The 16947-nt window shown below is 43.2% G+C and overlaps 1 protein-coding gene across 1 annotated transcript in view; it reads left to right on the top strand.

Moving 5' to 3' along the window:
- The first annotated feature begins 4258 nt into the window (after positions 1-4258).
- abtb2a (ankyrin repeat and BTB (POZ) domain containing 2a) overlaps positions 4259-16947 on the top strand; it is a 69452-nt gene continuing 56763 nt past the window's right edge. Inside the window, exon 1 of the mRNA XM_060911158.1 lies at positions 4259-5297. Within this exon, the coding sequence (XP_060767141.1) occupies positions 4451-5297 (847 nt within the window). The 5' untranslated portion in view covers positions 4259-4450. The remainder of the gene's footprint in view (positions 5298-16947) is intronic.

Raw genomic sequence — 16947 nt, 5'->3', positions numbered from 1 at the left:
CGAGGGCCTTTCTGTGTGGAGTTTGCATGTTCTCCCCGTGTCCGCGTGGGTTTCCTCTGGGTGCTCCGGTTTCCCCCACAGTCCAAAGACATGCAGGTTAGGTTAACTGGTGACTCTAAATTGACCGTAGGTGTGAATGTGAGTGTGAATGGTTGTCTGTGTCTATGTGTCAGCCCTGTGATGACCTGGCGACTTGTCCAGGGTGTACCCCGCCTTTCGCCCATAGTCAGCTGGGATAGGCTCCAGCTTGCCTGCGACCCTGTAGAAGGATAAAGCGGCTAGAGGTAATGTGATGTGTGATGTTGGACCAAGATTAACTCAAAATATCTCTGATCCGGTAACAAATGATGATTGTATAGATAATATAAAGAGGAATTCTTGTTCTATGTTTCTTACACCAGTAGATGAGAAGGAAATTATTGATATAGATAATAAATGTAGTAATAAAATATCCACAGATTGTAATGATATTGATATGAAACTAGTGAAAACTATTATTGGGGGGATTTCTAAACCATTAACATACACCTGTAACTTGTCATTTCAAACCGGTACATTTCCAAACAATATGAAAATAGCACAAGTAATTCCATTGTATAAATCTGGGGACAAACACAACTTCACAAACTATAGACCTGTTTCTTTACTTCCTCAATTCTCCAAAATTCTTGAAAAACTATTCAATAACAGATTAGATAAATTCATTGAAAAATACAAACTACTCAGTGATAGTCAATATGGATTTAGAGCAAATAGATCAACAGAGATGGCACTAATGGAATCAATTGAAGAAATCAGTAACTCTATAGATGATAAGAAATATGTCGCTGGGATATTTATTGATCTTCAAAAAGCTTGATACTATTAATCATGATATATTAATTAATAAGATGGAACAATATGGGATAAGGGGAGTTGTATTAAATTGGATAAAAAAGTTATTTGAGCAACAGGACACAATTTGTGAAGTTGGGTGACTCTGTCTCAACTTGTTTGAATATTGATTGTGGTGTCCCTCAGGGGTCAGTATTGGGTCCTAAACTGTTTATTCTTTATATAAATGATATGTGCAATGTATCAAAGATATTTAAGATGGTATTATTTGCAGATGACACAAATATGTTTTGTTCTGGAACAAATTTACATGAGTTAGAAAACATAATCTGTTCAGAATTGCGTAGGTTAAAAAGTTGGTTTGATCAAAATAAATTATCATTAAATCTGTCTAAAACAAAAATCATGTTATTTAATAATTATAAAATAAATAGGGCAATAAATGTACAGGTAGCTGGTGTTGATATTGAAAGGGTTTCTAATAATAAATTTCTTAGGGTAATAATAGATGATAGAATTAATTGGAAATCACATGTAAAATACATACTAATGAAACTATCAAGAAGCATATCTGTGTTGAGTAAAGCTAAGCACGTCCTGGACTATAATTCACTCTGCATTCTTTACTGTTCCCTGGTTTTACCGTACTTAAATTACTGCTCATTGGTGTGGGGAAATACGTATAAATGTTCACTTCATGCAATAACTATACTTCAAAAAAGAGCTATCAGAATAATTCATAGTGCTGGTTACCGAGATCATACTAATTCACTATTCTTAAATTCAAAATGTTTAAAATTCAGGGATATAATAGAATATAAAACTGCCTTAGTAATGTACAAAGTAAGGAATTATAAAGTACCAAGGAATATCCAAATAATGTTCTCAGATAGAGAGGGGGGCTATAATTTTAGGGGGAAATTGAAATGTAAAATTCGCAGTGCTAGGACAAAGTTAAAAAATGTTCAGTATTTCTATTTGTGGAGTAAAGCTATGGAACAGTTTGAATGTGGAGTTCATGAAATGTACAACTATAAACCAGTTCAAAAAAAGGTATAAGGAACAGATCTTTATGAGGTATATGGAGGAGGAATTACAATAACATGCTATTGATAATATAAGTGTATATACTGTATGTGGGTATGGGTACATACGGATATATTATATAAAAAGTGAGGTTTTTTTGTGTATATATATATATATATATATATATATATATATATATATATATATATATGCATAAATGTATATAATATATAAGCATAATATGCATAATTATGATATGGGTGTCTGTGTACGTATGGATGTGTATAGTTATAGGTATGTGTATACGTACAATATGTACTGTATATATGTATTGTATGTGTGTATATATGCATAACATAAGTATTTGTATATATGATTTGATTTGGTCCATAATATACCATGTTGGTATGTCTTGGTATGTTGGTATGTTTTCTTTTTTGTTGATTTTGTTTTCTTTTGTATATATAGTTTATTATGGTGGCGGCACGGTGGTGTAGTGGTTAGCACTGTCGCCTCACAGCAAGAAGGTCCAGGTTCGAGCCCCGTGGCCGGCGAGGGCCTTTCTGTGTGGAGTTTGCATGTTCTCCCCGTGTCCGCGTGGGTTTCCTCCGGGTGCTCCGGTTTCCCCCACAGTCCAAAGACATGCAGGTTAGGTTAACTGGTGACTCTAAATTGACCGTAGGTGTGAATGTGAGTGTGAATGGTTGTCTGTGTCTATGTGTCAGCCCTGTGATGACCTGGCGACTTGTCCAGGGTGTACCCCGCCTTTCGCCCATAGTCAGCTGGGATAGGCTCCAGCTTGCCTGCGACCCTGTAGAAGGATAAAGCGGCTAGAGATAATGAGATGAGATATCAGATGTATTCCATTCAGCTAGCATGATATTAAACTTGTCTTTGACTCATACAAAAAATTTTTGGTCATTTTTTTCCAGTGTCTGGGTTTTACAGGGTTATGCAAGCTGAATGGAAGATATCTGATATACCACTCTATGCCAGCCAATATTATTTAAAAATGTCATTCATATCCGCGATGTATTTCATATGAAAATTTTTTCGACACAGGACGATAAACTTCACATCTTCAAGCTAATGGGTGATTTTTTTTTTAATTATATAGTCACGTTCACACACCAAAAGTCCCCCCCCCACCACACACACACACACACACACACACACACACACACATTTAAATTGTGTAAAATATTTTCTTGGGAAAAAATTAAAAAGGTTGATGTTACATGTATCAGATCAAAGTTCAGATGTTGCCCACACTCTCGTTCCTAGTCTCTGGAGTAGTATACTCCAGATATAGTAATATAGAGATAGCTTTTCTCCATATTTTTCATCTGTAAATGTAGATACAGTGTACCTTTAAAAAGGTTTAACCTTTTAGAGTGACGCTTCAGAGTTTCACTTTTCTAAAGGCACATTTCCAGATAAAAACATGCATTAAAGGTAAAAAGGTGTCCGGTTGAGGATATGGGTTTTATTTTTCCAAGAATGAACAGCTATTATAAGAATTAAAATGGATGTTAATATGTAAGGTAAGTTGGTTTTCTGACGCAAAGATTGGAGAGTTTCCTTGGTTGTTTGTGTCTGATTGGCTGGGAGAAAGACATCTGCTGATTGGCTGGGAGAAAGGTGTCTATTGATTGGCTGGGAGAAAAGTGTCTTCTGATTGGCTGGGAGAAAGGTGTCTGCTGATTGGCTGAGAGAAAGGTGTCTGCTGATTGGCTGGGAGAAAGGTGTCTGCTGATTGGCTGGGAGAAAAGTGTCTTCTGATTGGCTGGGAGAAAGGAGTCTTCTGATTGGCTGGGAGAAAGGTGTCTGCTGATTGGCTGGGAGAAAAGTGTCTTCTGATTGGCTGGGAGAAAGGTGTCTGCTGATTGGCTGAGTGAAAGGAGTCTTCTGATTAGCTGGGAGAAAGGTGTCTTCTGATTGGCTGAGAGAAAGATGTCTGCTGATTGGCTGGGAGAAAGGTGTCTTCTGATTGGCTGGGAGAAAGGTGTCTGCTGATTGGCTGGGAGGAAGGTGTCTTCTGATTGGCTGAGAGAAAGATGTCTGCTGATTGGCTGGGAGAAAGATGTCTATTGATTGGCTGGAAGAAAGGTGTCTTCTGATTGGCTGGGAGAAAGGTGTCTTCTGATTGGCTGGGAGAAAGGTGTCTGCTGATTGGCTGAGTGAAAGGTGTCTATTGATTGGCTGGGAGAAAGGTGTCTGTTGATTGGCTGGGAGAAAGATGTCTGTTGATTGGCTGAGAGAAAGGTGTCTGCTGATTGGCTGAGTGAGTGTCTGTTGATTGGCTGGGAGAAAGGTGTCTTCTGATTGGCTGGGAGAAAGGTGTCTGTTGATTGGCTGGGAGAAAGGTGTCTGTTGATTGGCTGGGATAAGCCCTCAGCTGATTTGTAGGTAGGTCACAAACTTTTCAGCTGTTACTTCAGTTCGAATCTCCCTAAAAACCCTCCAGCTGGTAGCGCGTGCACAAGCTGTATGACGGAAAGCAGATGGATCCGCATGAACTCCGCCGCTAGTACACGATCAGTGCCGCTGTTTCAGGAGCGCAACGGGAACATCTGTCCATCCAACCGGAATGGCCGCATTAAGCAGTGTTAACCTGAAGACTTTGGAGGATTTGACTTTAGATTCGGGATACGGTGCGGGAGACTCGTACCGCTCCCTCAGCCTCTCATCCTCCAAGTCCAACTCTCAGCTCACCTCCGCTGCTTACCGGGCAACCCGGTGCCGCCGCTCCGCCTCCACCAACAGCCGCAACGACAGCTGGGACTCCGTGAACACAGTACCGGAAGACCCGGAGGACATCATCTCGAGATGCCCGCGATTGCCAGACCTCGAAGAATTCCCCTGGACGGATGACGCGGTGGACCGCGTGCTGCGTAAAGTCTGTGGAGAGCGCGAGCCGTCGCCTTTTCCGCGCGAGCTCGTCCGCGCTGTATCCACGCTGCTGCGCCGGCCGCTGTTGCGCGTGGCGCGCGAGGCGCAGAGGCTGAGCGTGCTGCGCTGCAGGTGCACGCGCTACGAAGTGCAGAGCGCCGCGCGGCTCGTGCTCAGCTGGCCGCTCGCCGACGCGTGCGTCTCGGCTGCAGCGCGCGCCATGTCCCTGTACAGCATGAGCGCGGGAGAAGTGCTGCGCAGGAGCAAGTCCTCGCGCTGCGGCCTCATCCTGTCCGTGGGTCGCTTCTTCCGCTGGATGGTGGACACTCGGGTGTCGGTGCGCGTCCACGAGCACGCGGCCATCTGCCTGGCCTCGTGCATGGAGACTCTGATGGAGGAGGTCGGTGCCAGGGTGCTGAGTGACGCGGGGAAACCCGGGGGCCCGGGGCCCGCAGACGCTCTGGAAGCAGCAGTGAACAGCGACCCCGAGCTCTACGGGCTCCTGCAGAGCTATGAGCATCTGATCTGCGGGAAAAACGCCAACGGTGAGGCGGAACAGCGCCATAAATAACACATTGTAACATTCACACTTTCAAAGCTGGTTTGAAGTGTGTGTGTGTGTGTGTGTGTGTGTTTGTGAAAATCTACCATGGTTTACTATGGTTTTACCATGGTTTTTATGTAGTAACCATGATTCTACCATGGTATCTCATGGTTATTCTAAGTACTATGAACCAACCATAGCATTACTATGGTTCATCCATGGTAGTAACCGTGGTTCTACTATGGTATTTCATGGTGATTCTAAGTACTATGAACCAACCATAGCATTACTATGGTTCATCCATGGTAGTAACCATGGTTCTACTATGGTATTTCATGGTGATTCAAAGTACTATGAACCAACCATAGCATTACTATGGTTCATCCATGGTAGTAACCGTGGTTCTACTATGGTATTTCATGGTGATTCAAAGTACTATGAACCAACCATAGCATTACTATGGTTCATCCATGGTAGTAACCATGGTTCTACTATGGTATTTCATGGTGATTCTAAGTACTATGAACCAACCATAGCATTACTATGGTTCATCCATGGTAGTAACCGTGGTTCTACTATGGTATTTCATGGTTATTCTAAGTACTATGAACCAACCATAGCATTACTATGGTTCATCCATGGTAGTAACCATGGTTCTACTATGGTATTTCATGGTTATTCTAAGTACTATGAACCAACCATAGTATTACTATGGTTCATCCATGGTAGTAACCGTGGTTCTACTATGGTATCTCATGGTTATTCTAAGTACTATGAACCAACTATAGCATTACTATGGTTCATCCATGGTAGTAACCGTGGTTCTACTATGGTATTTCATGGTGATTCTAAGTACTATGAACCAACCATAGTATTACTATGGTTCATCCATGGTAGTAACCGTGGTTCTACTATGGTATCTCATGGTTATTCTAAGTACTATGAACCAACCATAGCATTACTGTGGTTTATCCATAGTACTGCAGTAGCTGTGGTAGCATCATAGTTGTATGTGTAATAGGTCATAGTAACCACGAAATAAGTTTAAAAAGGGATAGTATGGTTTTTAAGAGGATGCACTAACTGTAGTATTACCATGCTTTCGTCCAACAGTCAATGCTGTAGAGAAGGATCTCGATTAACAGCCCAGATACATTAACATTTACTTAGAACCTAAAAATTTAAGTGAACATTGAGGTAAAATGCACCATGGTTTTCATGGTTACCCAAAAAACCATGAATAACTATAAACCATGGTAAAACCATGGTTAGTTTTCATAGTAAAACCATGGTTAATTTTCGTAAGGGAAGTTTGTTGCTGACTCTCATTTGCGACAGTGCGTGCAAATGAAAGCAAAATTGCTCAGGTTTTCTTTTTGTCCAGCTTAAAAGTTGCAGAACTCAACAACAAATAGAAACAAGACTTAGTTTTGTTTATGCACCAAAGAGTTTATATTAAAAATGTAACAGTTGACCAGTACAATTTCACAAGAGTTAAATTAAGGACTCATCTCATCTCATTATCTCTAGCCGCTTTAACCTTCTACAGGGTCACAGGCAAGCTGGAGCCTATCCCAGCTGACTACGGGCGAAAGGCGGGGTACACCCTGGACAAGTCGCCGGGTCATCACAGGGCTGACGCATAGACACAGACAACCATTCACACTCACACCTACGGTCAATTTAGAGTCACCAATTAACCTAACCTGCATGTCTTTGGACTGTGGGGGAAACCGGAGCACCCGGAGGAAACCCACGCGGACACGGGGAGAACACGCAAACTCTGCACAGAAAGGCCCTCGCTGGCCACGGGGCTCGAACCCGGACCTTCTTGCTGTGAGGCGACAGCGCTAACCACTACACCACCGTGCCGCCCCGGGCATGTTTCATGTAATGAAATTTAGATTGTAAGTCATACAATCAGCAGTCTTATCAGGAGTATATGATGGAACACTGGGCAGCACTGTCGCCTCATAAGCAAGAAGGTCCTGGGTTCGAGCCCAGTGGCCTTTCTGTGTGGAGTTTGCATGTTCTCCCCATGTCTCCGTTTTCCCTCACATTCCAAAGACATGCAGGTTAGACTAATTGGTGGCTCTAAATTGACCGTGAATGTGAATTGTTGTGTGTCAGCCCTGCGATAACCTGGCAACTTGTCCAGGGTGTACCCCGCCTTTCACCCATAGTCAGCTGGGATAGGCTCCAGCTTGCCTGCAACCCTGTAGAACAGGATAAGCGGCTACAGATAATGGATGATGGAACACTCGTCGTTTTCTGACCATAGGACTTCTGTAACTAACCTGTATTATGGTTGACTGAATGGCACACAATGCCACGACCAGCTGCCACTCTTATTGTCATCATTGTCACTGATGTGCTGAAAATACTCAGTTAAATAATATCCTGTCAGTTGTGGTCTCATGGTGGTCTCTTTCCACTGACAGACAGGGTAGAGGGGGCCGACACAGCAACAGATGGGCTACAGTTAGTAAACTTGCATCTTACATTCAAACAGTCATCGAACAGGGAACGAGTACACAAAGGCCCATTGTTCTGCCCTGTGTTTTCTGTGCCAAGCTGTACACTGCTGGCAAAGTAAGCAAAAATCTGTGAATGAAAGAGGCCAGAAGTGAAAAGCTATCGTACTGTTTTCTCTCTCTGCTCTGGGTCGAATCAACATTTGGACTGGGTCTGTGACAGTCTGGCTCTGCATCATAGTAAACATGATGCAAAATGGTTCAGGAGAGCGACCCGGGCTGATTATGTGGATGTGTTACTGTTGTAAAATGTGGTGCCTGTAATGGAGTATATTGCTTCTTCCGTGTTATTGCACTGGTTGTCTCATCTCATCTCATTATCTCTAGCCGCTTTATCCTTCTACAGCAGGGGTGTCAAACCTGATCCATAAAGGGCCGTGTGGCTGCAGGTTTTCATTCCAGCCATGCAGCAGCACCCTGATTTGGCTTATTTAATCAACTGACACACCCACCCTTTAATCAAGGGTGGGTGTGGCTGCAAGTATTTGACTGTGTGAAGACAGTTCAGTTGATTGAATGAGCCAAATCAGGTGTGCTGCTGCATGGCTGAAATGAAAACCTGCAGCCACAAGGCCCTTTATGGATCAGGTTTGACACCCCTGTTCTACAGGGTCGCAGGCAAGCTGGAGCCTATCCCAGCTGACTACGGGCGAAAGGCGGGGTACACCCTGGACAAGTCGCCAGGTCATCACAGGGCTGACACATAGACACAGACAACCATTCACACTCACACCTACGGTCAATTTAGAGTCACCAGTTAACCTAACCTGCATGTCTTTGGACTGTGGGGGAAATCGGAGCACCCGGAGGAAACCCACGCGGACACGGGGAGAACATGCAAACTCCACACAGAAAGGCCCTCGCCGGCCCCGGGGCTCGAACCCAGGACCTTCTTGCTGTGAGGCGACAGCGCTAACCACTACACCACCGTGCCGCCCTGCACTGGTTGTGAAAAGCGTTAATAAGTACTTCCAGGTCTGAGTGACTTGAATGTAGTTTTGAAGAGCCTCCAAGGAGAATTTTTATTTTATTTTTTGCCTAATTGAATCACTCACACACACACACACACTTGGGGGGCGGCACGGTGGTGTAGTGGTTAATACTGCCTCATAATACGCCTCACAGCAAGAAGGTCCGGCTTCGAGCCCCGTGGCCGACGAGGGCCTTTCTGTGTGGAGTTTGCATGTTCTCCCCGTGTCTGCGTGGGTTTCCTCCGGGTGCTCCGGTTTCCCCCACAGTCCAAAGACATGCAGGTTAGGTTAACTGGTGACTCTAAATTGACCGTAGGTGTGAATGTGAGTGTGAATGGTTGTCTGTGTCTATGTGTCAGCCCTGTGATGACCTGGCGACTTGTCCAGGGTGTACCCCGCCTTTCGCCCGTAGTCAGCTGGGATAGGCTCCAGCTTGCCTGCGACCCTGTAGAACAGGATAAAGTGGCTAAAGATAATGAGATGAGATGAGATGAGATGAATCACACACACACACACACACACACACACTTGGGGGGCGGCACGGTGGTGTAGTGGTTAGCACTGTCACCTCACAGCAAGAAGGTCCTGGGTCCGAGCCCAGCGGCCGGCGAGGGCCTTTCTGTGTGGAGTTTGCATGTTCTCCCCGTGTCTCTGGTTTCCCCCACAGTCCAAAAGCATGCAGGTTAGGTTAATTGGTGGCTCTAAATTGACCGTAGGTGTGAATGGTTGTTTGTCTCTGTGTCAGCCCTGTGATGATCTAGTGACTTGTCCAGGGTGTACCCCACCTCTCGCCCATAGTCAGCTGGGATAGGCTCCAGCTTGCCTGCAACCCTGTAGAACAGGATAAGCGGCTACAGATAATGGATGGATGGATACACACCCTTGCTCTCAGTGTGATTGAATATGACCGGTTGTTTGGGCAAAAATGTTCCCAGACGTTCTCTTCATCATTCATTTTTTTTTCCACAGGTGAAGCTCAATATTTCAAAGGTTCTATTTAATCGCGTTCATTCTTTAATTTCTTTCAGAATTATTCTCTCCTTATTCTAATTTGGCCTCCTTTTCTATCAAATTAGCTTCAGAAATGAAAGGGTTACTGTCCTGGAAACATTTAAAATGGAGTTATCCAGTGAGATTTTTTGTTTGTTTGTTTGTTTGTTGTCTCTAGGCTGAGAAGAGTTTAGAGCTGGCTCACTCATTGGTTAGGACTTCATTGCCGGGACAGAAGGCCATGGCCGTGTATGTTTATGTAGGAAGTGACAGATGAATTAATCAATCAGATTTTGATTTGTAGTGGGAGGGACCAAAAATTTATTGCTTTCAGCCTTTTCAAAGGCCAACGCGAGCTCAACCACAAGCTGGCGCTGTTAGTGTGGCAGTCAAGTCACCTTCCAGCCGGTGTACCGTTCATCAGTAGTGCTAGCGAATGCTAATAAAGCAGTCAAGCCAGTGTTATCGACAGCAAGTAGCACAGGCTAACGACCGAGAAACTAAGATTTCTGTCTCCAGACTCTTCTTCCACGCACACTCACGACAGTATTTTTCACTCAGACTTAAGTATTTATTTCCCTCTGTAATTTATTTAGTTACTTTTAAAATCAACATCGGCAACTACACACAACGGAGCGACCTGGCAGCCTGCCACTAATCCCTTGCAAAATCCTTTGCCCTGTTGCTTTTTTGGTGTCTGGCTAAGTTTTGGCTGAGCTCAAGTCCCAGCTCTAATAGTAACAGTTCACCACTGATATCTATACTGTTTTTAAAGCAAAATATCAAGTGGCTTCTTCTTGATTACTTGAGAATCTGTTAAAGGCCATGAATCCGTAAATGAGCGAGTACTTAAACATCTGTCTTCACACCCGTAATGTGTTTGTCTTTCACATGTTGTCCATATGTGTGGTAAAAATATAAACTTATCAATTGTTGGTGTTTGTGCTTGATTAGTGGCTGGGGGAGTGGAGCCAGAACTACTTATGGAGAACAGATTGAGACATGCAGGCTTACGGTTGGCACACTCACTTCCATACAAAAGCAGCTCTCACAAACACTGAGCAGGCCCACATCTGGAAGTCTTTAAGACCAAACTGACCCTCCTCAACTCCTGGAACAGAGTGGCCCTATTTTCTAGTGCGTGAGATTTTTCTACCATCTTGTTCATTCAGAAATTCTTTGGAGAAGAGAAACTCGTAGTAGTTTATCTGTATGCCTTTTTTTTTTTTTTTTGCCAAATCGTATATTAAATTATTAGAGCAGTAAATATCCATAATAACAAATGGAAGGTCAGAAAGATTATCTGCTCAATTATAGACTTGCAGTTCTTACACTTCCATTCAGTATTTTTCCATTAATGACTTCCACTCTTATCAGTAAACCTTGAGCTAATCTTGGCCAGTCCAGGTGTCGGTTCAGCAGTTTCAGTTTGGTGGTTTTGCACTTTGAGTGTTTGAGAGCTAGAATTGATTAGATCTTTTCACTGGAACCGTACAGATTTAATGCACGGCTTGGGTAAGTCTGTGAAGTTATGATGGGTTTCAGCTGAAACTGTATTAACGCACCAAAAAACTGGAAGCATGACAAATATGAATATCAAAACAAGGATTTCCCTCAAACTAGGAGGACTGACCAAGGGCGAGGCTTTACTTACGGTATTTCTTAAAACCGCTGAAAGCGAAGAACTGTCTGTTTACCTCATTAATCAGGTTTAATTTCTCTACTGCATAACATTTCTAGATGTAAATCAGTTGGGTCTGTATGCTGTGGAGAGAAGGCTGGGAAGTCTTTTTGGCGTAAAAGGGACAAAATCAGTGTCTCCACATCATCTAATTGTAGGAAGAGTTCATTAACAATCATAACCGTGACAAGACCACACCAGAAACTCGAGTGCAGATGATATCAGCAATGTCAAGTAGAAACCCAGAGTGAGTAAGTGAGCGCTGCGGCTAGGCTCTAGCTGTTTTAGAACTATGACTAAAAGGAAGTTGTTATCCTCTGGACTAAACAGTGAGCTTGACAGGAATGGCTGACTGGATATTTGCAAAAGAGTGGGGAAAATTAAGGGATCCAGGTGAGGTGGCCCCATTGGTCTGACTGGCTCAGTGGTGGGAACCAGAGTTTGGTCGGCGTGTTAAGCCTTACAATAATCAGCCCTGCTTAATTACGCTTATAAAGTGTTCTGCGATACAGTCCAGTTTCTTTGAACTTCACTACAAACCAAAGGAATTGGACCATTTCCAAAGCACGGGCAGTTAGGGACCAAATGTACGCATTTTTCTTTGAAGACCATTTAAACTTAAGCGGGTGGCTCCAAAAATGCCCAAAATAATGTTCTAATAAGCTCCAGTTAGTTGGATTAGTGAGTATTTAGCAGCTTGAACATTACAGCTATTATCATTATGCTCAGACTTTTTTTTTTTGTAAAGCCACTGTACAAGGCTTTATTCATATCCTCTCCCATCTGACCGAGGCAAAAGTTTCAGACTGAGCAGGGGGAGGAAGAGGCAGTTTGCAGTGTCAGCAGATCTTCCTGCCACTGACCTTTCTCACCTCTCGGTGTACTGGCCTGGAAACAAATACCACCTGGTCTGGAGAGGTGTGCTGGAGCCTAAATATTGGCTTAAAGTTTATAGAAGTGACAATTTTTTTTATGTTTATGTATTCACTGAACAGGACTCGGTCACATGTTCATTATAAGACGTGTCTGTGTTTATAGTAACTTGGCTGCTTGGTGGATATTTTGATGTATTGCGTCTGGCAGGTGTCCTACGTGACCCTCACCTTGTCCCAATGAGCTTTCTAGACTGACCTAAAGAGAGAGCTCAAAGCCCTGAGACTAATTTTGCACTAGTCATACAGTGCCTTGCGAAAGTATTCATCCCCCTTGGTGTTTGTCCTGTTCTGCTGCATTACAGGCTGGAATTAAAATGGATTTTTGAGGGGTTAGCACCATTTGATTTACACAACATGCCTACCACTTTAAAGGTGCACATTGCTTTTTTTTATTGCGACACAAACAAGAATTAAGATGAAAAAAACAGAAATCTGAAGCCTACATAAGTATTCACCTCCCCAAAGTCAATACTTTATAGAGCCACCTTTTGCTACAATTACAGCTGCAAGTCTCTTGGGGTATGTCTCTATTAGCTTAGCACATCTAGCCACTGGGGTTTTTGCCCATTCCTCATGGCAAAACTGCTCCAGCTCCTTCAAGTTAGATGGGTTGCTTTGGTGTACAGCAATCTTCAAGTTATGCCACAGATTCTCAATTGGATTGAGGTCTGAGCTTTGACTAGGCCATTCCAAGACATTTAAATGTCTTGGTCCTTTAAACCACTCCAGTGTAGCTTTAGCAGTATGTTTAGGGTCATTGTCCTGCTGGAATGCAAACCTTCGTCCCAGTCTCAAACCTCTGGCCAACTCGAACAGGTTTTCCTCCAGAATTGCCCTGTATTTAGTTCCATCCATCTTTCCTTCAGTCCTGACCAGCTTTCCTGTCCCTGCAGATGAAAAACATCCCCACAGCATGATGCTGCCACCACCATGCTTCACTGTAGGAATGGTGTTCTCAGGGTGTTGGGTTTGCACCACACATGGCATTTCCCATGATGGCCAAAAAGTTCAATTTTTGTCTCAATTGACCAGAGAAATTTCTTCCATGTGTTTGTGGAGTCTGCCACATGCTGTTGGGCAAACTCCAAACGTGATTTTTTTTTCTTTTTCTGGCCACTCTTCCATAATGCCCCACTCTGTGGGGTGTACAGCTTAAAGTGGTCCTATGGACAGATACTCCCATCTCCACTGTGGATCTTTGCAGCTCCTTCAGTGTTATCTTTGGCGTCTTTGTTGCATCGCTGATTAATGCCCTCCTTGCCCGGTCTGTGAGTTTTGGTGGGCGGCCTTCTCTTGTCAGGTTTGTAGTGGTGCCATGTTCTTTCCATTTTGCTATAATGGATTTAATGGTGCTCTCTGGGATATTCAAAGTTTGGGAAATTTTTTATAACCCAACCCTGATTTATACTTCTCCATAACTATGTCTTTGACCTGTTTGGAGTGGTCTTTAGTTTTCATGTTGCTTGCTATATTCTTTCCATTTTGCTATAACGGATTTAATGGTGCTCCCTGGGATTTTCAAAGTTTGGGATATTTTTTATGACCCAACCCCGGTCTATACTTCTCCACAACTTTGTCTTTGACCTGTATGGAGTTCTCCTCGGTTTTCATGTTGCTTGTTTAGTTGTGTTCCAGAGTCAGGGTTCTTCCAGAACAGGTTGATTTATACAGACATCATGTGACAGATCATGTGACACTTTGATTGCACACAGGTGGATCTTAATCAACTAATTATGCGACTTATGAAGTGAATTGGTTGGACCAGCTCTTATTTAGGGGTTTCATACGAAGGTGGGGGACGGCACGGTGGTGTAGTGGTTAGCGCTGTCGCCTCACAGCAAGAAGGTCCGGGTTTGAGCCCCATGGCCAGCGAGGGCCTTTCTGTGCAGAGTTTGCATGTTCTCCCTGTGTCCACGTGGGTTTCCTCCAGGTGCTTCTGTTTCCCCCACAGTCCAAAGACATGCAGGTTAGGTTAACTGGTGACTCTAAATTGACCATAGGTGTGAATGTGAGTGTGAATGGTTGTCTGTGTCTATGTGTCAGCCCTGTGATGACCTGGCGACTTGTCCAGGGTGTACCCCACCTTTCACCCGTAGTCAGCTGGGATAGGCTCCAGCTTGCCTGCGACCCTGTGGAAGGATAAAGCAGCTAGAGATAATGAGATGAGATACGAAGGTGGGTGAATACTTATGCACATTCAAGATTTCTGTTTTTTCATCTTAATTATTGTTTGTCACAATAAAAAAAAAAAAAAGTGCACCTTTAAAGTGGTAGGCATGTTGTGTAAATCAAATGGTGCTGACCCTTCAGAAATCCATTTTAATTCCAGCTTGTAATGCAACAAAACAGGACAAACATCAAGGGGGATGAATACTTTTGTAAGGCACTGTATCTTAGGGGTTCTGTAAGTTTTTGCAGGCATGGAACCCCTGCCAAAAATGTGAGTTATGATCACAGGGCAGATTTATTTATTAATGAAATCCACTTAGATTAATAGCATTTAGCCGAAACTCTTATCCACAGCAACATACAACATACCTAGAGCAGCAGTTGGAGGTTAGGTGCCTTGCTCAAGGGCAATTCAGCTATTTCTGCTGGTTCAGGGAATCAAACTGGCAATCTTTTAGTCCCAAAGCTGCTCCTCTGACCATTAGGCCATGGTTTTCCCCAGTTATTCAAGTAATAAGCACATAAGACAAATATACTGTACTCTTTAGATATCTGTTGGAGCTGTTAGTTGTATTCCAGAACCTGAAACTGCGTAAAAAAAAAGTCAATAAACTTTATGCATCATCTTTTCTAGTTTTATTCAAATCAAGTTGTGGTTTAAACATGTTTCTTTCACTTGACCAGCCAATTATACTTAAGACTATCATAACTAATAATGAGTATTATAAACCACTTTGATAATAGATGATAATGATGATGATTTTCCACCACTGTAACATAAGTAAAATAATTGAAATTAAATTACAGATGACATTTTTATGACCTGGCTCTAGTACAGGGATTATAGACTCTAGATGTGGGCATGTACTGCCCTACACAGTTTTTTAGTTTTTCTCTACCATTTTGAATCTGGAGAACTTGAGCAACACGTTATTCATCATGATGAGTTGGAGCGTCCATTGGAACTGCAAAAAAGGCTTTTCCTTCCAAGTGTAAATATCTTTGCGTCAAACGACTGAGATTCAAAGGTCTACAAACAGCTCATTAATAATAAAACGGGATATTAACAGTTCATTAATTCCCTTCCTGAAGTTCCAAAAATAATTCCATACTTCTGTGGCCTTTGGCTTGTATACATCATTATTCATGGGTGCAAAGACCAAACCACAGGTGCGTCATAAACATTGAAAGCCACCAACACCTTTGAACATTTCGCACAAGCAGTGAAACGCACACACACTGCACTCTTTCAGATCACTCGCAAGGGAATAGCACTTGAGTGACTTCCTGTAGTTCTTAGCAACTAATAAAAGTGAAACGAGGTGTTGATCAGGCAGTGATGAGAAACAGTATCGTCCAGATGTGGGCTGAAATGTAGCCGGACTTTTTTTAAATAAATCTCTGCCTCACACTTGACAATCATATAGCAAATCAAATCAGTTAGAAGGCAGCTGGTTATCAGACACGTATGGTTAGCCCCTGCATTGTGAATTTGGATATGAATTTTACCCCAAAGGGTGCGACTAACAGCAGGTGTATCATCAGGGTTGGTCTCTGAGCAAAACGAATAACCACCAACTCCATTAAATGCACCCATACACCCCAGGAAGGCGGCACGGTGGTGTAGTGGTTAGCGCTGTCGCCTCACAGCAAGAAGGTCCGGGTTTGAGCCCCGTGGCCGGCGAGGGCCTTTCTGTGCAGAGTTTGCATGTTCTCCCCGTGTCCGCGTGGGTTTCCTCCGGGTGCTCCGGTTTCCCCCACAGTCCAAAGACATGCAGGTTAGGTTAACTGGTGACTCTAAATTGACCGTAGGTGTGAATGTGAGTGTGAATGGTTGTCTGTGTCTATGTGTCAGCCCTGTGATGACCTGGCGACTTGTCCAGGGTGTACCCCGCCTTTCGCCCGTAGTCAGCTGGGATAGGCTCCAGCTTGCCTGTGACCCTGTAGAAGGATAAAGCGGCTAGAGATAATGAGATGAGATGAGACACCCCAGGAAAGTTCTCACCGCTTATTCAGAGTTTATGTATTTTAATCAGCCTCAAACAATTTTCAATATCAGTGTCTTTAATCTGAGACATGCGTCATATTCTATATTAATCATATTATTTATTTAGTAATATTCATTTACACCTCTGTGTTAACCCTGGATAACTAATGACCAGATGTCATCTCTCTTTAACATGGTGCTTAACAAGTGCCCAAGCTTTGATTAATATTTCAGACTGATGCGCTTAATTACACTGACCCCTCTCTCAACGACAGCCCTGTTAGCTGGTGAAAGCATGATGGATGCTGTTTGAGAAATTATATTATAAGGAGAGATTCTGCTTAATTCACTTCTCCGGCATGGCACATTGGGAGGGAATTTACT

This window comes from Neoarius graeffei, chromosome 27 (assembly GCF_027579695.1).
Source record: "Neoarius graeffei isolate fNeoGra1 chromosome 27, fNeoGra1.pri, whole genome shotgun sequence".
NCBI classification, from domain to species: domain Eukaryota; kingdom Metazoa; phylum Chordata; class Actinopteri; order Siluriformes; family Ariidae; genus Neoarius; species Neoarius graeffei.
The sequence above is the reverse complement of the archived record's forward strand: the minus strand, read 5'-3'. Positions and strand labels throughout refer to the sequence as shown.